Source organism: Lissotriton helveticus, chromosome 2_1 (genome assembly GCF_964261635.1).
Source record: "Lissotriton helveticus chromosome 2_1, aLisHel1.1, whole genome shotgun sequence".
Lineage (NCBI taxonomy): Eukaryota > Metazoa > Chordata > Amphibia > Caudata > Salamandridae > Lissotriton > Lissotriton helveticus.
Window position 1 is genome coordinate 1,939,866,775 of NC_136059.1, and position 22,723 is coordinate 1,939,889,497.

The 22,723-nt window shown below is 44.7% G+C and overlaps 1 protein-coding gene across 2 annotated transcripts in view; it reads left to right on the forward strand.

Annotated features, from left to right (window-relative positions):
* The window catches only part of GAB1 (GRB2 associated binding protein 1), a 290,545-nt gene that overhangs the window by 206,885 nt on the left and 60,937 nt on the right, over nt 1-22,723 (forward strand). For both annotated transcript variants that reach the window (XM_078676871.1, XM_078676870.1), the window contains exon 5: nt 12,809-12,903. In XM_078676871.1, the coding sequence (XP_078532997.1) occupies nt 12,809-12,903 (95 nt within the window). The remainder of the gene's footprint in view (nt 1-12,808; nt 12,904-22,723) is intronic.

Sequence of the window (22,723 nt, forward strand, 5' to 3'; positions counted from 1 at the left end):
CCTTCTAAGTCTGGGAAAGGGGATTACACTCCAGGAAAACCCCTGCTCAACCCCTTGGTAGCTTGGCAGGAGCAGACAGGCTTATCTCAGAGGCAGCGTGTTAAGCATTTGTGAACACATACAGTAATACAGTGAAAAACACTACAAATGGACACCACACAGGTTTTATAAAAATAAGTATTCCTTACATAGACTTAACACAAGACCACAAACGACAAAAATCCACAATACTGTAATCGAAAATGATACTTCAAGATGGTAGAGGTAATAAAAAAATAGGTTATTCACTTAAAAGCAGTCTTTAGAAACAGATAACCCCAACTGGAGTTATCACGACGTCGAGGTCAAAGAAATCCCCAAAGTACGGCGCTGACCACAAGGTGCGCGGCATCGGACCTGGTGTCAAAACAGACCCACAGAGAACAGCACCTTGGAAAAGCGAAAACAAAGACGGCTCAAGACGTCTGGGAGTTGCGGCATCGTTGGCACGTTGCTGTGTCGATTCCTTGCTTTGGGGGAGATGATGCGATGTGTCTTGAATGCTTGTGCAGGCAGGGGAGGCGTTGGTTCCTGACCGGAGAGGAGGTGACGTCACGATGGCGCCGAAACCACGGTTCCATACGATGTCTATGGATTCTTGACCACCCACGTCGATAATCGGCTCCGCGATGATGTCTGCTTTGGAGTCGATGTGGCACAGCAGCAGGCGTCGGGCCTATGTCGCAAGTCGGAGCAGGCTTACAATGTCGTTGATTGGCATCTATGTGGCACGGCGATCAGCCTCGGGTCTACGTTGCAAGTCAGAGCAACTCTCATGGCTTCGATGCAGATGGCGGTGTCGCTCGCTGGCATCGGTTTGGCAGAATTCCTTCTGTAGAAGCTAGAACAGGAAGTTCCAGATGCAGGCAAGCAGAAGGGGTGAAGTCTAGTATCCCTGAGACTTCGGTCAGGAGGCAAGCTCAAATCAAGCCCTTGGAGTAATATTCTGCAAGATGATGAAAGTTCTTTAAAAGTTCCTTCTCCTTTCCTTGGCAATAAAGAAACCACTACAGGCCAACCCAGCAAACAGCACACTGGCAGAGGGGCAGTCAAACTCCTGCAGCTTCCCTGGTTTTTCTCCTTGGCAAAGGTTTGTCTTGTTTTCCCAGAAGTGATCTAAAGTCTTGCGGTCTGGGCCCCCATATTTATACTGCAAAATCCTTTGTCCTCTGAAGGCAGAGGGTCCTGTACCTAGTCCAAACCAGTTCTGTGCAGTCCTGGAGCACTTTGTTTACAGGACGACCTTTCCTTTGTCAGCGGGGCCCAGGGTCATCAAAAACACAACAGGAGGTGGGGCCAGCATTGTGGAAAGTAGGCACAGCTCTATTCAGGCCCAGGTGCTACTCCTCCCACCTCTCTACATGCAGATAGGTCTATTCAGCCTTGTGCTGGCTCACCCTGTCTCCTGGAGCCTCCCCAGTCCCTGTCACTCACATACCAGACTCAATCAATCAATCAAGGCATTTATATAGCGCGCTACTCACCCAGAGGGTCTCAAGGCGCTTGGGGGGGGGGGGGGGGGTCCGCTACTGCTCGAACAGCCAGGTCTTGAGCTGCTTCCTGAAGGCGAGGTGGTCCTGGGTGAGGCGAAGGTGGGTGGGGAGGGAGTTCCATGTCTTGGCGGCCAGGTAGGAGAAGGACCTTCCTCCTGTGGTGGCTCTTCGGATGCGGGGGACGGCGGCGAGGGCGTGGTTGGTCGATCGAAGCTGGCGGGTGGGAGTGTAGAAGTTGAGTCGGTTGTTGAGGTATCCTGGGCCTTGGTTGTGCAGGGCTTTGTGTGCGTGGGTGAGGAGTCGGAACGTGATTCTCTTGTTGATCGGGAGCCAGTGCAGGTCTCTCAGGTGTCCGGAGATGTGGCTGTGTCGGGGGATGTCCAGGATGAGTCTTGCTGAGGCGTTCTGGATCCGCTGGAGTCTCTTCTGGAGTTTGGCAGTGGTTCCAGCGTAGAGGGAGTTGCCGTAGTCCAGTCGGCTGGTGACGAGGGCCTGGGTGACCGTCTTCCTAGTCTCGGTGGGGATCCACCGGAAGATCTTGCGTAAGCATGACGAGGAGACGGCGTTGACTTGTCTGGTCATGGACAGGGAGGAGTCCAGGATGAAGCCCAGGTTTCGTGCGTGGTCCGTTGGTTTGGGTGCGCTGCCCAGGGCAGGGGGCCACCAGGAGTCGTCCCAGGCGGAGGGCGAAGATCCTAGGATGAGGACTTCCGTCTTATCTGAGCTCAGTTTCAGGCGGCTGTTCATCATCCACTCGGCTACGTCTTTCATCCCTTCGTGAAGGTTGGCTCTGGCGGTGGCGGGGTCGTTGGTGAGGGAGAGGATCAGCTGGGTGTCGTCGGCGTACGAGATGATGTTGAGTTTGTACTGGCATGCGATGGCCGCAAGGGGCTCATGTAGACTTTGAAGAGGGTGGGGCTGAGTGATGAACCTTGGGGGACTCCGCAGATGACTTCGGTGGCCTCTGATTTGAACGTTGGGAGGCGGACTCTCTGTGTCCTTCCGGCGAGGAAGGAGGTGATCCATTCTAGTGCCTTCTCTTGGATTCCGACATTGCCTAGGCGCTGTACTAGGGTGCGGTGGCAGACAGTGTCGAATGCTGCGGAGAGGTCCAGGAGGATGAGGGACGCTGTTTCCCCGTTGTCGAGCAGGGCTCGGATGTCGTCAGTGGCGGCGATGAGGGCGGTCTCGGTGCTGTGGTTGGCCCGGAAGCCAGACTGCGAGGGGTCGAGGGATCCATTCGTCTCGAGGAAGGCGACCAGCTGCTTGTTGACGGTCTTCTCGATGACTTTGGCCGGAAACGGGAGGAGCGAGATGGGGCGGTAGTTTTTGAGTTCGGTGGGGTCCGCTGATGGTTTCTTCAGTAGAGCGCTGAGTTCGGCGTGCTTCCAGCTCTCCGGGAAGGTTGCGGTGGCGAAGGAGGTGTTGATGTCCCGTAGGTGGGGTGCGATGATGGAGTCGGTCTTGTTGAAGACGTGGTGAGGGCAGGGGTCGGTTGGAGATCCGGAGTGGATGGAGTTCATCGTGCGTAGGGTTTCTTCGGTGTTGATCGGGGTCCAGGCGCGGAGGGTGGTGGGGGGGGGCGCAGGTGTGGTCGTGGGGAGCGTTGACTGTGTGCTGAAGCTGTTGTGTATATCTGCGATCTTGTTGTGGAAGTAGGAGGCGAGGGAGTTGCAGAGGTCTTGCGATGGGGTGATGTCGTTGTTTCCGGCGCTGGGGTTGGAGAGCTCTTTGATGATTTTGAAGAGTTCCTTGCTGTTGTGTGCGTTGTCGACTTACAATACACAAGCTAGCAGAGGCAGGCTGGATGGTTAGGCAAGAAAATACCTACTTTCTAAAAGTGGTATTTTCAAACCCAGAATGTTAAACCCGACTTCACTAAAAGATGTAGTTCATCATTCTGAGTTCAGGCATACTAAACTCGAATTTCTACTATTTTCCTTGGGTCAGTTAGGATTATAAGATGCTCTAATCAAACTGCCCATTCTGGCCTATGGGGACAGGTAGCCTTGCAATAGTGAAAAACAAAATAGGCTGTAGTTCACTATCCGGTAATGCCACACACATTAGGGCATGAGCTACCTTTTTCATACAATGCACCCTGCCCTAGGGCCTACCTGAGGGGTGTCCGATATGTAGAAAAGTGAAGGTTTAGGGACTGGCATGTGTGTGCACTTGCCAAGTTGACATGGCAGTCACAGACTGCACAAGGCTCTGCAGCGACATGCCTGAGTCACACTTTAGAAGCTGCTTCTGTGGGTGGCACAACCAGTGCTGCAAGCCCACCAGCAGCATTTAATTTACAGGTCCTTGGCACACATGGTGCACTGTACTAGGGTCTGATAAGTAAATCAAATAAGCCAATCATGGAGTCACTAATCAATACAACAATTTAACATAGGGAGCACTTGCACTGTGGCACTGAATAGCAGTGACACAGTACCCAAAGCATCTAAACCAGCAAAACCTATAAAAACAGAGGAGGCAATCAGTAAAACATGGAAGGGAGACTCACGCCAATGGTACAAGGTCTAACAAGACATCATTGAATGGCTAAAGGGTGAAACTAACAAAATGGTGGTACATAGACCATAATTTTGCGAGTTGACTATATTCACATCTCCACTGTCACCAATGATTAGTAATTTGGAATTGATACATGAATTGCAAATGTGGATACAGAAAGGGTGCTTTATGCCACGTAGACCTCTTTAAACCAGGTTGGATTAAACCATTCGAATATATTAAAAATGAATATGAAATTCTGGAAACAAATGTTTCCATTCTTTTCAGCTTACATATTGCTTAATTAAGAAGCCACTGTATCCTTTAAAAAAAATCCTGCAGATTCTAACACCCAATCCCCTATTCACATTTCAGATGAAATTGTAATGAGACCTCAATATCCCTCTAGATTCCAAGGAACTTGGAGAACACTTCCTTAGAGCTAAAAACGTGGCACAACTTGCCCAGCGGAAGGAAATAACCTAGACAATATAATACAGGTGGCACTGATCATTTAAAAATTATAGGTAATTTGAGGAAAATTGGGTTCTTAGTGGAGGTAGGTCACTATCCACTTCAAGTAATAATCTCAGTCCTTGTCAAGGAAAACCCTTAAAATCCTAAGATTAACCTGAGCTCAGCCCCCTAGTAGCTATGGCACAGACAGGCTTAACTTTGGGCAGTACCAAACTAGCAATAAAGTCAAAAGACAATAAAAATCCTGAACTGAATTAGAAACATAGTGGAATTTTCGATAAATAAAATGACACCAAAGCGACAAAAAACTCAGTATGGGGAACTGGAAATATGAATGTTTAAAGGTTAAAATAAAAATAGTACCTAAAAGCATTAAGCAGCAACCGAGGTCAACTGGTCACTGTGTATTGGGCTGTATGTGTGATTTGAGGCCAACCACGATGGAGCACGATTTGGATACAGATTTGACCCGGTTGGTCAAAAATCTTAAGCAGGGTGAGACAGCGGGCTGTAGCTGAAGAGGGCTCCATGCGGTCAAATAGCGAATAGACGCCATCGGATGAAGCTGTTGGTTTTGACGGGGAAAGCTCAATGTGTGAGAAATTCAAACTTTGCACCCAGGGAAGCCCTTTTACGGTCCAGATACTTTTGTTTCCTTCTCCCTGTCAAGATTTCTACATATGCACTTAGTCATTTTTTTGGTGCTCAGCGTCCTTCAGCGGGGCAAGGCTGCAGGCTGTAGCCAAAAAGGGCAGAAAGAGGCCAGATACCTCCTCCGTAAGGCCCATCTGAGTCTTAATTTGTTGCTGGAGATGAGCTCCGAGAGGGACAAACCTAAATCTTCAGCCCAGCAGCAACATAACTTGACTTGTCAGGTCTCCGTGCCTCCAAAAACTTTGACCCTAATACGTTTTTGACTCTGCATTGCCACTGTCAATATTAACTGTCCTCCACTTGCGTAGGCTGGTTAAGTTGACCATATCAGAGACGCAGGTCGTTATTAACTGCTCAGTCATGAGAAGCCTCTAATCTCTGCTGAGGTACATAACTAAATCCCACATGTTCTTACATTTATGTGACATGTCTGTAGTTTTGTGGAAAAACATTTGGTGTCCTAATAATGTCCAGACTCTTTGAAGCCAAAGTTCAAGTACTGGATGATCACCTGTCCCTACAGTGTTATAAATGTTTTATTAACACATCTCTCAAAATTGTGAACAGATATCTTTTACCTCCCACTTGGGATTCTTCTTTCTATTACTATGCATGCATTTATTTTAGATCTATAATACCACTGTTTGATGGAAGTCGGTCTCCAATGTTCAGATGAAATATTTGCAAAAATGTGTGATATATATCACGCTCCAGCTTGAGTCCTGCTGCTTGAGATGCACTCACACGCCGACTTGGGCCTCAAGCGGCAGCCCAACTTTCAGGTATGGAAATGTCAGCCCCTCAATCACTTTCACGGCCAAATCACCATACTGGTCTGACGCATTTCGATTCCTCTTTTTCAAAAGCCCTGGGTGAAAAGGAACACACATGTTATGACACGGAAGTGTACGTGCTCGAAACGCGTCAGGCCAGTATGGTGATTTGGCTGTGAAAGTGATGGAGGGCTGACATTTCCATACCTGAAAGTTGGGCTACTGCTTGAGGCCCAAGTCGGCGTGCAAGTGCATCTCGAGCAGCAGGACTCAAGCTGGAGAGTGGTGTGTATATGTATATATAATGAACATCGAAGACCGACTTCCATCATAAGGTAGTATTATAGATCTAAAATAAATGCATGCGTAGTAATAGAAAGATTCACAAGTGGGAGGTAAAAAATAACTGTTCACAGTCCAATTTCGAGAGAGATGTGTTAATAAAACATTTGTAACGTGAAATTCACAACAGTAATGTATATATCCTAACTATAACTAACAACTGGTGACCGTCAGTAGGTTATATACAATATCTCTAACTCCCAGAGAACCAGGAAGGAAAGACCACACTATACGTTAGCTGCTGATTTCGGTGTTTATTTCTCAAGCAAACAGTCTGCATGGAAATATTCTGATTTCGGTCGCTGTTAAATCTCGTTCAATTGGATATTGAGATGTACATTCATGTATTTAAGTTGAGCATATATTGATATGATAGTCGATCTTATTCCACATATGGGCCCATTAACCACATATCATGCTCAAAGAATACGGTCACTAAATTCATGGTTTGAGATTTCTTTAAGATATTAATAATTTGCTATTATACAAGATATACTATACTGTGTTCTATTAAATTCTCCCACATTTTTGGAGCCTATTGTTCTAAAGAAAAAAAACGTGTACCAATTACAAAAGTGTCTAAATATTCAGCCTTCTAAAAAATTTGTAGTAGGAACCTACATGCATGTGCAATAATGTTATCTCTGTTCTGTTATTGCAGTGCACTGGGATAGAATAGTCTCCTCAAAAATAACTGTTCAAGTTCATTCATAATTGCAAATTTTAAATATATATCAATTTGTAATCCGGATACATTTTTCATACAAAAGTAATGGATCATTATAAATCCGTATGTCAATTTACTGTCATTCATTATCTTGTTCAGCTTATTTGTTCCAAACAAGTTCCACAAACCAGAGAAAAGTAAGATAGGCATGTACTTATGTCATCTGATGTGCAAAGATTCACTTAATTTCCTCAGAAAACCTAGAGTAGGTGATCAAAGAATTTCTGTAGTGGGCCATGAGATCAAGGGTTCCACTGCTCTAATTTGCATGAATCAAATTGTATTAGATCAAAAATTCAAATAGATGAAAACTGTCAAACCTAGTTTGAAAATGAAGTTAGAAAAACGTTAGTCTTTTTTTTTTAAGCAGTGTTGAAAAATTAGATAAATGACACAGATAGAAAAGGGAATTGTCTTTGGTTATAGCAAATATTTGTCGCAAAAAGATTAGGAATAGGGTAAGGCATTGTGGGCAAGGTATAGTCTATGCTAGGATTAATGGATAAGATAACTGTGAGTGATACGTTACGTGATGGGGTAAAAGTGTATGTTTATGTAATGGTCAGTTTTAGGAAAAATGTAAGGTACTGAGATGGAGTATATAAAGGTGTTAATGTTAGACATAGGAGTTAGGTGCTATTATTTGTGCACTTGAGTATAGCGGGTTGATGATTACTGTTAGGCTTTCAGTGTGAAACGAACTTTAAAATATTGGTTAGGTATAGAGTGAGGTATAGGGTTAGAGTTAATGTTTAAAGGTTAAAATAAAAATGTGGCATTCAGTATTTGCATTAGGTAACAGAGGTGGGTTTTGGAGAAAAGACACTTAATTATACAACTACAAATGATAATTTTAAAAGAAAATGCTCTGAACGTTTAGTTTACAAACTTGATGCAAACTACAGAGGCTGCATTAAGTTTTAAATGAAAAGTTCCAAACCTAAAGTATCAATCTTAAAGAATTTCAAACATTTGTTTTCCAAGTTACTACCTAGATGTCTGTAAAACAAGTTCTTTGTGGTTGAACAGCTACTTCTCCTTTGTCAAAGGAGCCCGATTTCTGGGGTTTTTCAGTGACTCACCTGTAGTGTGGTGCTTCTTGCCTGTCAAGGTTGGAGGCGGAAGAAATATTTCAGCCTGTGAACTTTCTCCAACTAAATCTGCATCCCCAAATCCTTCATGATTATTATAATTAGGGCTAAACGGATTGTCATAAAAGTCAATATACTCTGAAACTCTGACCACAGAGCCATCCCATTTTAAATTGCTTTAACCAATTGTTCTGTTAAAATAGCAGCTTGTACGATAATCAATCTGAGCTGACTTTATAAGGAACAAATGACCCATCTCTTTCATAGCACTTTATCAAGTTACTTCATTTCCCCACAAAGCCTAAACCAAGGCACTGCTCCACTCAATAACCACCATTTCTTTGAAAACCATGAACATACTCAAACCACCTTAGAGAGGTACTCAGATGCAATAAGTTTTTCCCCTGACTTCATTAATCTGTGAAATAAAATATGGTAAAAGAGTTGGGAGTAAAAACTGTACCCATATCAAACCTAATGAACTACAAAACACTATTAGACTTTCTTTTTTTCTGTCTCAAAACTCCTCATTTTTAGGGCTCGTCTAGGCAGCGTGCATGCGCTGCTCTAGGAAGGCTTTTAGGTATCAGTCTGCTTCTTTTCAAGCACACTCGTGCTTGTGGTGGCATCCACCTTGCGGGAGCGAGCAGCAACGGGCGTGCTACTTGGAAACATATGTCTTTCGCGCCGCCGCTGCTCGCTCCCGCAAGGAGGAGGCCGGCACAAGCACGAGTGTGCTTGAAAACAGATGCTCGTCATCCTCCCTCGTCATGGCTCATTAAAAACAGCGGCGCGCAGGGCTACTTGTGTGTCAGGTTACACACAAGGCGCTGCGCTTTCGGTTTTGCTTCTTCTCATTCTGTTTCATGCTCTTTGTCCCTATAGCTTGTGCTTTCGCTCTGCTCTGTCTCCAGTTGCACTGCTTTTGGTCTCTTCTCACTCTGCTCTCCTTTGTCCTGCAGTCTGTCAATTCTTTATCCATGCTTTCTGTGCTCGTTATCGGTTCTCTCGCAGCACTTTCTCCTTCCTCTCCTCATTTTTAAATACCCTGTTCATTCAGTTGGTGTTTGTTTGCTTTCTCCATCCTGTCTTTGAACTCGTCCCCTTCTCATGGCATGCTTCGCTCTTTGTCTGTTTTCTCTTTCATCATCAATCCTCGTTGGCTATTTTCTTTTTTCCAGATTAATTATTTAATGCACCAATGTAAAAGATTTCAGCACAGGTTAAGGCTCCGGCTTCAAGGCAGTCGCCGATTTAATTGTTGGACACAGTGGTGCAGTGCCCCCATCACCCTCCCCCTTTCCACCCCTTTTCTCTTTCTGCAATTTGTCTTTGCGCCACTATCGCCAGGAAATGGGTGTCGGAAATTGTATGCATTCATTATTAAAATGTAAACGATATATTGCAAAAGCATCCTTGCCATCTTCTCGGCCCGCAAGCCACGCCTCCGCACGGGCATTTCAAAGCCTGGGCAGAGGACAGCTTGTTATCAGCCAAAATGTAGCTTATTGCTACCCTGGCTGTGTTTTGCCAGTTCCCTTTGGAATAAGCTTTAACATTCATCTTGCTTTCTCAGAAATACAGGAGCCCGTGTGTGAAAGATCAAGTCACTGGCAGCGAAGGAGAGGTGAGCAATAGGCAGTTGCTTGTCAAGGGGAAGAAGCTTTTCTTATTCTCCCAAAAAGTAGCAGGACCGACCATGCTGGCCTGCGGGTCTCCGTTTACCTAACGCTTGCTCACAGTGTGTCCAAACACTTGTTTGCATATCCATCTCACTAGTCTAGTTATGCACTTGCTCAACCCCCGCACTTCAGTCATCCCACAGAAGGCACAATCTGTTTGTAGGTGTACTTGCAGGGCTCCTTGGTGTCAAGTTACACACAAGGCGCTGCGACCTGCCACAGCACCGTCAGCCCGGTCTGTGTGTGCCTTTCTCGGTACAGCCACGGCACGCCTCCTGTGAGTGACTTAGCTATTCAGTACAGTACTTTGTTCTACCACATACTTTAAAAACATTGCCAAAGCAAATAGCTCTGGCTAAGCACTTACAAGGTCCCAGAGGCGAGACCTATTGGCTATGCCAATGCTTTTTTAATTTATTTTCAAGCAGATGATGGTTCATCTAATATGGTTTTCGCATAGGCATATCTTTATTACCTTGGTGTGGATTATTTGTGTTGTCTGCTTCTTTGTGTTTGATTACAGGAGCATGTACACAATTTCTTTTTGATTGGACAGTTCCTTGTCATCACAGCCTTCTTGTACTTCCCAGAGTGCTGAAGGTGGGCCATGACCGATGCTTCTGGCCGGGTATGCACTTGCCAGCTGTATCTACTTTCCTCTTTTGCATCTTCTCAGTCAACATACTGCAGGCATGCTCAAGGGAAGTATGCCTGTTGTCGCTTTGTAAGGCACGAGATGGTACATCTAATAATAATTAAAAAGTTGCGCCTTCAGGTGATTGTAGTTCACTGCGTGCCTTAAGTTCCCATCCAGCTCTTCTTTCCTTCTAACATTGAGCATGGGAGAGCAGTGGCATTACCCTGTTTAGTTTAGGTTTAGAGGAGGTGGGCAGTCCTCAAACCTTTTTCTGATCAAACAAGTTCTAATACTGTTCGTTTTCTAAGCCCACCCTTTAGGTTAACAGAAGCCATGTGGGCGGTATTCCCTTGGTGGCCAGCTTACAGCATTGCTGGCTAAAGTTTAAGATCTTTTTGGTAAATTTCATTAAGCTTTTTAATAGTTTACAGAGAGCTGGTAAAAAATGCACTTCTGCTCCCACCACTGTGCCACACTACCCTTCTGGCTTCTGTGCACCTCTCCTTCAGCAGACTGAGTTATTCCCTGAGTTAAGGGCAGATTCACCTCCTCTTAAAGGAATAGTTGAGCTTGAATCGCCACCACAAGTGCTTGCACATGCAAAAGTCATCGTGTGTCTGTTGAAAAGAACCCAAGTTAGGCTTGACAGGATAGCTGCTTGCTTGACATACATTGTTACCAGTTCGTTAAAAAATAGAGAAGGGTCTTTAACTCCACCCGGTGTCTCACTCTCATATCAGGCTGTTGGGGGTATCATTCCAACTTTTAGCAGGTGCATTCATTGAAATGCTTGAGGGGATATTTTGCATCTGAAGTGTTTTTCACACCGTCACATTCAGTTCTGTATCTTCTACTTGCATTATTTACAGAATGCATTCCATTTTAGTCTTGCCTAAGTCAGCGCATGTACTGTTTTTTTTTTTGCAAGACCTTTCTTTACCTTTGAAAAGCAGTTTTAGAGGCCATCCATTAATTGTCTTTATTTTTACTCCCATTTGATTGATTCTTTTTGATTTTTTTTTTTGCCACCTTCTGTAGACTTCCTTCCTCTTCACATGTTTGTCCCACTCCTAGAGCATGGATGCAGTACTTTGTCCTTTTTCTTTTGCTGACTCTTTAAGTTGGAATTTTCTTTAATTTAAGATCTCTACAAGAGAAAAAAAATTCAGCTTTCTTCCTCGTGTTCTTCTCTCCTTTCCATGTTACATCCCAGTCCTACTCAACCTCCTTTGTCCATGTGCTTGCCCAGCCCTGCTGCCCAACTCTCCATTGTCTTTGTGAAGCCACAGATCCTTTCATCCACCACCCTGTGCGCTTGCCCATTTGCTTTCCCAGGGCCCTCCCTCTCTTAACTGTCCGTGTGCTTGTCCCTTGTCTCCCAACCACCCCCCACTGTTCCTGTGCTTGCCCCTCCCTCCCAACCACCCTCCACTGTCTGTGGCTTTCCACTTCCTTCCAACCTTCCTTCCACCCACCCACCACTGTCTAGGTGCTTGACCTTCCCTCCATGACCATTGTCTGTGTGCTTGACCCTAACAGCCACCCTCGACTGTCCGTGTGCTTGCCCACCCACCCAGCGTCCACTGTCCGTGTGCTTGCCTTTTCGCCCTCCTTCTATTGTCCGTGTGCTTTCCCTGTGTCTGTGTGCTTTACCTCCCACCCACCCTCTCACTGTCCTTGTGCTTTCCCTCCCACCCTCCCACTGTCCTTGTGCTTTCCCCGATATCCATGCCCCCAACCCACCCTCCACTGTCCATGTGCTTGACCCAACACACCACCCTCCACTGTCCATTTGCTTGCACCCGTGTGCTTCCCCCCCACCCACCCTTCACTGTCCATGTGCTTGGTCCCCTACCCACGCTCCACTGTCCGTGTGCTTGCCCCTCCACTGACACCCTTCACTGTTTGTGCCCTTGCATATGGCCTTGTTCTTGTCCCTGCTACCCATCCTCTTTTGTCCGTGTTCTTGCCCTTACCACCCAACTTTCATTGTCCGTGTTCTTGCCCCTCCCACCTATCCTCCATTGCCCATGTTCTTGCACTGCCCCCAACCTCCTTTGTACATGTGCTCGTGCCTGCTCCTCCCTCCCACCGTTTGTTATCCACGTGCATGCCCACTGCTCTTAAATGTTCATGTACATTATCTGTAATGAGGTAATCAGTTTTATAGCTTAGTACATGTATTAAAAGATTGAAAATTATAATAAAAACATGTCAGCAAAACCATAAAATATTTATGAAGGTGTTTGATTCACTAGTGGTCTAGATCGAAGATTTTTTTTTTGGGTGGATCACCTTTTCAAATGGGTTTCATTGATGTATGCACATTAATTTAGATACTTGCACTTCTTACATGTACAACAATTTGTTTGTTACATTCTCCTTTAGATATGTCTTCCGTGACTTCTGATGATTTCTATAATATTCCACGAACTTTTTCCGGTGATCGATCCAGCTCTCTTGAAGGATTTCAAAGCAGCTTTGTAAGTAGTTTTGCATCCGTAATCCTGGTGTCAGTTTTTTTTTCTTTACTACTTTTCTTCAAAGTATGGCTAATCGATTCCCTGGTGGGCAAAAAAGTGAAATGTTGAGAGTAAATGTTCTGCTTCCCAGATTACGAGAGAGTGACAAATTGTAGAGTGCTAGAAATGCCCTAAATAAAAGCTTATGTGCATGGGCAAAGCAATGTGTAAGGACAGAAGAACAAGTTAGGTGTCTGCTAACTACTGTAGTAATAGCGCATGAAACCAAAGAAATCAGACTCCTAGATAGACCTTTCTTACACTTGTATGCCACAAAGAACACATGGGATTTCAAGAGATTCACTGTTTCATTGTGGTTGGAAAGGAACAAGGAAGAACGTATAGAGTATTTTGCTTTAAACAGTTCTACTCACAGTTAACAGTTTATTTGTAAACTAATACCAAGAGAAAAATGTTTACCTTCTTCCCATCAGCAATAAGTAGCATGTCTTGATGACCACTCTGGTCACCATGTAGTGAATTTAGATTACATGTATACATTGACAAATGTTATATTTCATATTAAATTGGATGTACACTTCAGGACGCTAGTAATTTTAGACACCCCCGCCCCCCAAAAAAGCCTCGGCTGTTGGGCTCTCAAATTATTACTAGTAACCAAAGCTAGCTCTACGTGTGGGCTACACCTGTGATAAAGTACTGAACCTCCGAGTTAAGTGTCAAAAGAACATGGGGAACAAACTGTGTCACTGCATTGGGTGATCATTTCTAAATTTGCATTGTTTTCTTTTCATCATGTTGGAAAGAATCATTATGCTTGTCAAACAAAGTATGATTTCTTTTTTATTATGGTAAAATAGACGTTTTTATAAAGTAGCACACGTTGCATCATTTCCGTTCCTGCTCCTAAACGTAACTAAATGGGCGCATGTGTCCCAAAGATGTCCCTGTGTTACTGAGACCCTAAATAAAACACTCAGAGAGAAATCAGATATATTCTCTTTAATATTTACAAGTTGACTTACACCTTTGCAGATCAAAATTACCTTCATGCACTACATGCTTGTATGGTGTTTTGCATTGAAAATCGTTCAGTACTCTTATCCATAAGTTTTGAAGTAGCCATTTCTTGATTAACATGCATTTAATTTTGCTCTCTTTTGGCCTCAGTAATGGAGCTTGTATGTTTTCTCTGTTTCAAGCACTTTTCCTTTGAGTTAATAATTTTTTCAGTTTTAAGTTATCCATGTTGGCCCAACAATGTTGTTTGCTTTGCTGTGCATGAAATCATTCTTCATTCAGGATACTGCACTGATGATAACATTATTTCAAGTTAACTAAAAGCTCTTAATACTGTTTCACTGAAACAGCCAGTATATTTAGGTATGTTTGGGAGTTCCTTATAATAATCCAGTTGCACCTAGATCCATTGATGTTTTCCCTGTTTTTCAGTCCACATTTTGAGAACCTGATGGCACGTTTTAGTCTTTCAGAATCTTCATTCTCAGTCAGACTAGTGATACCCAGGGGAATCGAAACTTACACGACTCCATCCATTCAAGTTCATTTTTGCCCCATGTCTAGTCATGTGGCCACTGATGTTTTGTTGTTGAAACAGGGGTATGTCAGGTGATCATAGCTTCCCCTTCCACCTCATTTTGAAACTAGTTGTTAAAGAATTTCACCATTATTCGAGTGTTATAGTGAAAAGAGGATTTTCGGCAGGTTATATTGCTGAATGCCATAAGTACACCATCCACAATGTGATACTTATTTCAAAGCTCTATGCCAGCTTTTATTTGTTTTTTCATTTTCTATCTCTACAGCGAACCCTTATGTAAATAACTCATAATCCTGTACTTTTTATGGATCGTGTCCTTACCCTTTTTTCTGCGTTGGGAAATTTTAGCAGTAGCTCTTTCTGTTGCATCAAGACCCTGCAGTGGTTTGAGTATTATCTGAAGAATAGATTCTTGCTGATACAAATGGATTCTTCCACATCTAAGTTCATCCATGTAATATGCAGCATTCCTTAAGGCTTCATGCTTCCACCAGTGATTTTCACCTTGTGCATGGAGCCATTCTTGGCTGTACTGGTTGGTGAAGACTTCAGCATTCAGCAGTTTTCTTCTGACACTCTGCTTTACTTGGGGGTATTGTCTGGCTACGGCATCGTCCGGCTGAATAACTGTCTTGCATGGATTTACAAGGCCCATCATGAACTGTAGCTGATCAATACAGTGTTCCAGCTGCCATTACCTTTAAGCAGCATTACATCTACAATGGTTCCATGACATTAATCTGAATTGTTTTGCACTGCAACATGTCGATAATGCCAAATCACTGGGATTCTACATTGATGCCAACCTCAGTTTAAGGATGCATGTTGCACACCAGATTAAGACGCCCTGTCATCAGCGGAACTTGCTAAGCAGAGTTAAAACCATTCCTACCAGAAAATGAAAATTCAAGCAAGCACTGGTCTGTCTGATATTGAGGCAGCAAGTTTCTGCAGTTGAGTATCCAAGAATCCTATGACACCCTTGAAGAGTTTCACGCGTGCAACAGCCTGCTTCATTGAAAGGTCTTCAGAAGCTCAAAAGGGCTACTCTGACCCTCCTGAAGTACCCCAGCTCCCCCTGTCTGTCTGCACCACCCACAGGGACTACTGTATCATTTAAAAAGCAGTCAGAGCTGATGCACATCAAACCTGGCAATTAAGATCAAGTTGTTGGTATAGCTTTGCAAGACACAAAGCAACTGTATCACCACACTGACATCCAGGAAGGAGGAGGAAAAAACACGTCAGGCTTTAGAATATATTCAGGAAGTGAAGGTAGGATACCAGTTAAAGGCATTGCCATCATCCCTCCTCCAACTCATAAGAGTGGAAGACCCTGCTCTTAAAAAATCACTCCTCTACGTATAACCTTTAGATTTCCAGACATATCTGAAGAGCCTCCCCGGAACACCACACTCAGACCTTACCCCCACGCCAGATTCCCTTTAACTACCTTCATGAATACCACCCAACCCCCAGATCATCAGCCCCAGTGCTTCCAACTCTGCAATACATTGTAGCTCCCACTCTTTCTACAGTGTAATGTTGCTTTATAGCTAGGTTTGTGCCACATGTAAATGTATTTAACTATATTGCACCATATCTACTTTGGTTGAGTTTCTGTAAGGCCCATGATACAAAATGTTCAGAGAACATCTATTATGTTTTATATTACTGTGTCTCTTGGAGTTTAACATGAGCAGGGTACATGTTCTTTATTCTGAAAACCAAATGATTTCACTTGGTCTCGCGGTCTGCTTATGACTCGAAAGCTTAGTTTGTTATTTTTTTGTCACAGGTATGGATGTGAAGCCTAAAAATAGAATGGTATTTGGAAGGGTCCTTTATGGTCTCAAGGGAAAAACTGCCTTTATAAAGTAATATTAATGGATCCGAACCTCAGAAATAGCTTTGACAAAATATTGTCCAAGAGAGAAAGAAGAGTCTTAATGAGAAGCTCAGAATTGGATCAAAAATGAATTGGTAGGCAGAAAAACAGCCACGGGTTTTGTTCAGAGGTTGTCACAGTAAAATTTGAAAAATAAAATTTAAGAAACATTTGTTTAGTGCATTTTGAGCCTTGCATCTTAGTCTGAAGAAACCACTATCCCTGAAACAGTCATGACATTTTGAGATATTATTGGTGCCTCCCCATCCTGGAAATAAACTTCTACTGTTTTTTGGGAGTAATTTTGATTATTTTAATTAAGCGACGTGCCAGGCAAAATGTTTGTGTGTACCACAAACTTACAACATTGTGGGTATGAATTCGATTTGTATGAATATGATTTATATTGATTCTGTGAATCAGGATGATTTAATTTTTAGTTTTATGTGTATCTTTTGCACTCCTAAGTACCACTCTGGAGTAGCTGTAGGATGCCTTGGGTAGAACCCTGATGGGAGGGTGGTTGCGCTCCTGCCCAAGTTGGACCAGGAATGTTAGCGCACGAGAGAGAGTAACTCTATACCTGTATGGATGTTACTTGATCTTCTGCAGGTTCCTGGTTGTGTATAGTTGAGATTTGTCCTACTGCCTGGGAATTGAAATAAACTGTGTTGTCTAGTTGAGAAAGCTCTTTGAAAAAATAAAGAATGCATTAGACTTTATTTTGCCGGCCGGGAGCCGTCATGAGCACCGAAGGAGTTAAAATGTGCAAGACAAAGAAATGTGCACGCTTTTTTCTCTGTGAAAGAGAATAATATTGTGAATTCTTTGTAATCTACCTGGCCATTCTTTTTTTTTTTTTTTTTTTTTTTTTTTTTTTTTTTTTGTAAACCTTTATTTGTACAAAAAGGAAATACAAATCTGGGCCTACAACCAGACCAGCCGGCCATGATACAATAAAGCAATCCAAAAAATACAGAAGAAAAATATACAGATACAATCAGGATAATATGCAGTCAATACAGTTCGAAAAAGGAAGGGGGGGGGAAGAATCTGGACGGCCCACAAACAGGAAGAAGGAAGGTTAATTTTTATAATATTACAATAAGGAGTATAACAGGCTCGGATACATTATAAATGAATCCAGGTTCCCAGAGCAAACTATTGGCCATAAGAAAACTAAAGGGGCAGCAATGCGGAAAATTATCACTACAGTCTACATCAGTATGAAAGCAGATGCGGTTAATTCAAATCAACATACAAGTAGACTCATCGTGTGCACCTCTACCACCCAATAGCACAGCAGAGATAGGACGATGGAACCGGAACACTAACATCACTAAAGCCAACCCGTCATACTAACCCTAGGGAGAGAGAGAAAGAGAAGGGGAGGGGAAAGAAAAGGGGGGAAAAAGAAAAATACAGACTGAAAGAGAAGAGCGCCGCGCCGAGACAAGCATCCCGTAGTAAGGACACAGAAAGAGCAGGAGTATTAGCAACAAGGAAGGGATGGGAGTCGGCACTGAAACGCAGCATAGCCACAAAAGGAGAGAAGCAGCAATCCAGACCCCATCCCTATAATACCACCGGAGGCAGGGACAGCCGCGGCGCTCCTATAAAGGGATACAAAAGGGCCATAGAACAAAGGAAAATAAACCGGGAAAGAAAACCCATCCCACCCAGCACCCCTGCAGAAGGCTACGGCCTACCCCCCCAGCAGCGTGCCTGTCGCCCTAATCCCGAACCCGAAATGTAGGAAACACGAAAGAGAAAAAGAATAAGGAGACAAAAAAAAGAATAAGAAGACAAAGAAGATGTGAGGGAGGAGTGAAGAAGTAAAAACAAAATGGTCGGCCTCAGCCCTCCGCCCAACCAGTCAATCGTAATACGTGTAGACGAGAGCGATACAACTTGAGCATCATAAAACGTACAAGGGGGTCACCCACCGCACTATGCACACGGGGAAGTTCGCCACGGATATGTATACCAGCAATCCAGCGGAAGCAATGTATCTCACCCCAGGCCGTCCTTAGCTACATGCAACTCCCACCATACGACAGCGAGAAGCGAACAACTCGGTGCAAGGCAATCACACGAACAAAAAATAGTCCGATGAAGACGTAGGCCAGGGAGGGCAATCCATAAGCAAAAGATCAAAAGTCCGAGTATACAGTGCAAGTGTCCCAACAATGTTAACAGGGGCAGGAAAAGACAGGAGTTCAGTCTCGCCGCTCGGGAAAGCGGGGGTTCCCCTGCAGAGCAGAAACACGACCTCATCAAGGCAAATAGATGTAGCAAGCCATCATGTTTCTCGGACACTCGAGTAGGATCCGACCCCAGAACGACATCCGGGCCCCCAAACTCCAAACAGTGAAGTGCAGGAGATTCAGAAGCCAATCGTTCGCATACCTGTCGACTGCCAGTGGCAGTAGTTCTCAGCGCGGCCGAGGGGGGTGAGGCAGAAGCGTCACCGAGACGAGAGGGGACCGTGAGAGACCGGCCCTCTAAGATGGCGACAGACCGCACCGATACCCCAGAGGCAATGGGGGTCAAGGCCGCATGCAAGGACCGCAGTGCTTCCAGAACGTCGCCGATTGTAGGCTCGCGCACACATGTCCAGGCCCCCGTGCAGTCCAGTAGTCCAGGTCCGCCGTCCGGAGGATATCCACGGTCTATCTCGATGGCCGACATTTTGTGGAGTCAGGCTCGTCACCACCTCCCACGACTCCCGGATCAGGGCCTCAGATGCGGACCTCCACAGAAACCAAGGGGGTCCCGCTAAGGCAGCCTTGGTGCAGAAAAGAGAGCCGCCAAAGTCGGGTTGCAGCCTGCAATACCTTTGGCGTGGTCGAAGAGCAGATCCCGGGCGCGAGGCTCCAGGATGGATGGACGGAGCCGCGGCAGGGGGGGCCCCCTTCACACAAGTAGCCCTCGGTGCACCGTGCCCCACACCAGCTCCACGGCCGCCAAGGCAAGTCCGGATCAGGACCACCGGAATGTTCGCACAACGGTCTCCCACCAGCGGCTCACGCTCTCGGCCGGGGCCAACGCGTACAACAATGCCAGGCTGGGTCCAATAGGCGAGGCCCCGGCTTCATCACCGCGGAGGCCCTGGTTCCTCAGGGGGCACAACTTCGGAGTCGCGGCACGTAGGAGCCTCCAGGTCAGACGGTGAGTAAGAGCAACACGTTGCGTTTCAATCTCTGCTCGAGTGCATCGTCCCGGGGCAGGATATATGGCAGGATTTGCGAGTCAGGCCGGAAGGCTGACGGAGCCGAGCTACAGAGCGACCATTACGATCGCGAGCTTGGCTCCTCCCCCTACCTGGCCATTCTTGGTCTGTTGTATCTTTTCCTGAGCTAACAAGATGACACTTTTCAACGGCGATGGCTGCAGCTCTTTGGCAGAAGTAAATGTTTTAATTCGTTTTTATTTAAAGTTTTTTTTCATCCGAACTTTGTGTAAAACAAATGAATGAATGCAATCTATCTGCTGCTGACAGAATGTTATGTACTAAAGTCACATTTTGTTCTGTTAAGTTTGTATTGTTCAAAACAGTATAAATGGATTCGGGTTTGCCAGTAATCTTTTTGCTTGAGTTCATTCATAGATCTATTTGCTAGGGTACTTAATGTTAGTGCATTCGCTCATAGTTTTGTCTTAGGCTATTTTTAGATCACCTAGCACATTTATTTATTTTTTGCTGCTAGAGCTTGTTTAAAATTATTTCGCTTTTAGCTTCTAAGCTCATTTGATTATTTTCATTTGGAACTCTTTGTTTAGCAGGCTCACTTTAAGTTATTAGTCACATTTGTACTTTTGGCTGTTTTCACTTGGTATCATACATACTCAACATGTACACATTTTTACTGGCACTCTGATCACATGTTTTGTTACGTAGAGCATTTTGTTACTTTTTTAAGGTGATTTTGCTATTTGATTATGGCTTTCTAATCAGGCTTGCTTATTGTTTCCCATGACAGTTTATATGCAGTGAGCATACAATCAATTTTCTGTTTGCCACTATTTTGGCTGTTTTTATTTAATTTAATTGTGGGTTTATCTAGCGCTAGGAATCGACTCCCGGAGGAGTATCTCCACGCTTCGACCGCTGGGGAACCCGTCCTGGCTCACCCTAAGAGATGGTCCCTGATGGGTATCTCTAAGGTGCGACCAAGCATCCCCGGCGGTCTGGGGGGGCCGTTGTGAAGATGAGGCAAGCTGATGCCCAGAGTTGCCGAGTGTGGTTTCTGACTAGAGTAGGCACCGAGGCGAGAATTATCGAGTCCGCTGACCCTGGTCCACGACCCTGCCGCGTCGGGAATCGAACCCTGGTCCCGGGCCGTTCTCTGCTTACGGGTCTGCCGCCTCTAACCAGTGAGCCACACTTCTCCACTACTATAATGGTAGTTATAACTACTGAATACATCTCACATTATAAACAAGCATTGGCATAGCTAATAGGTAGGTCTCAGGCGCCTTTGGGACCTTATAAGTGTTTAATTATCCAACACAATATCCGTGGTGCTAAAACACCAACTGTTGCATGGGTAAACACTTATAAGGTCCCAAAGGCGAGGCCTATTGGCTATGCCAATGCTTGTTTGTGTTATAGTTACAATGTCTTCCATATTGCTGTGTAAAGTACTTCATTTTGCATAATTAGATTTGAACAGCACTATCAAAATGACTACCAAGGTTACTTGCCTGCAATGGGTTAAATCGAGAGCACTTGTTTGATTATGCTAAGATTTTAAATTTAATTAATGGTTGCGGGGAGGTGTTCTGCAAGTACAGTGCTGTCCTGAACCATACAAGCTGAAGTCATTCAATGCTATTCAAGCTAGTGACTATCCCTTCTTGAGGGTGTGGCAGGCCTAGGAAGCTGGCCCTTGCAGAGTTAAGTGCTATTTTTAAAAATATAAATCTGTGTGTTTCTTACAATTGGCAGTGCTGCTTTGCAGCCTCAAGTCTTTCACGCAAAATGGATAACTGTCAATTAATTAGTGCAGACATGACTGCAAGCCCATCCTGTAAGTTCTGTAAGCTCTAGAAAGAGTTCCGGGGCTCAGCCAAATCAAACCCCTGCTGAAATTAAGCACTGGGTGTTCAGCCAGACGTAAAGCAACCAGAAATGGAAATAAATATTCTACTTTAAAGCAAACACTCATCCCTACACAGAAGCCTGCATTGAGAGCGTTATTGTCATTTGCTCCGTCTTCCCACTGGCCTCTTCTGTCATCTTGCTCAAGTCTCGTGTTACATTTCTAAGAGCCTCCTAATTTGCAGGCTGTATTAATGCAATCTCTTTGAAATCCATCAGCTCCTAAAATGGATGCAAAAACTCATGGGTTGCTTATGCAGAATTGAGTAATCAGGATGCATTGTTCGAAAATCAGCCAGCTTGCTGCTGTTCCCCTGTGTGCCACTCCTGTGAAGGGACGCTACCCCTTACTGGAGCCCCATCGAGCTCACTGGCGACACTGGACTAAGTATTCTGTAAGAAGTCCCTTGCTGCATCTTCCTTGCTACACATTTTTACCTCTGAGTCCGCAGCAGCAGAGGGAGGGAGACTAGAAGAATGTTCCTTTCCATTGGTGCTCTAATTTTCTGGGGACCTCGGGCAATAGAAATCGGGATTGTAGAAAGACCCCCTCACTCAGTTTGTTTGACTAAAGAGCAGGACTGGTCTGCCGGGACATTTTGAAATTGATTATTGCCTCTGAAAGAATGACCGATTGGTGCAGGGATACAGTCGGGTGTTCCTGCCATGTGAAGAGACTGCCATATGCCTTCGGTTTCTTTAGGAATTTCTATAGCCGGATGATGGGCCAATTCTCAATGGCCGCAAGCAGAGGCAAATGTGTCCAAGCAGATTGTAGAAACCAGTATATAGTGTGCTAATGGTGTTGTGGGCAGAATAGAATGGCACAATATAGCTGAATTGTTGCAGAGAGAGCAGATGTTTGTTCAGTAAATGCAACAACTTCTCTGCATTAGTTTGCCACCAGGGACTGGCTGGGAGTGGAGAAGTTTAGATTCATAAACAATTTCCAATCTGAAGGTAAAAAGACTCGGATAAAACCTCTTGAAGCATGTTGTGCTGCCTGCAATTGTCTCAGAGCCCGTATTCAAAGCAGTGGTCATATTCTTTTTAAATTCTGAGACAAGAGCCTGTCCAGTCGGGCCACTTAAAGTTCTGTTTGATCTAATGTAGCTTTGAGTTAGCAGAACAGTTTGACAGATGTTGTGCTGTGACAGATGTTGTGCTGTGTCTGCCTGCAGGCAATCTAAAAATGCGCGGACGCGAAAGTGAGCGATGTTGTGTAGGTGTCTGCCTCTCAGGCAATCTAAAACACGCTAAAGTGAAA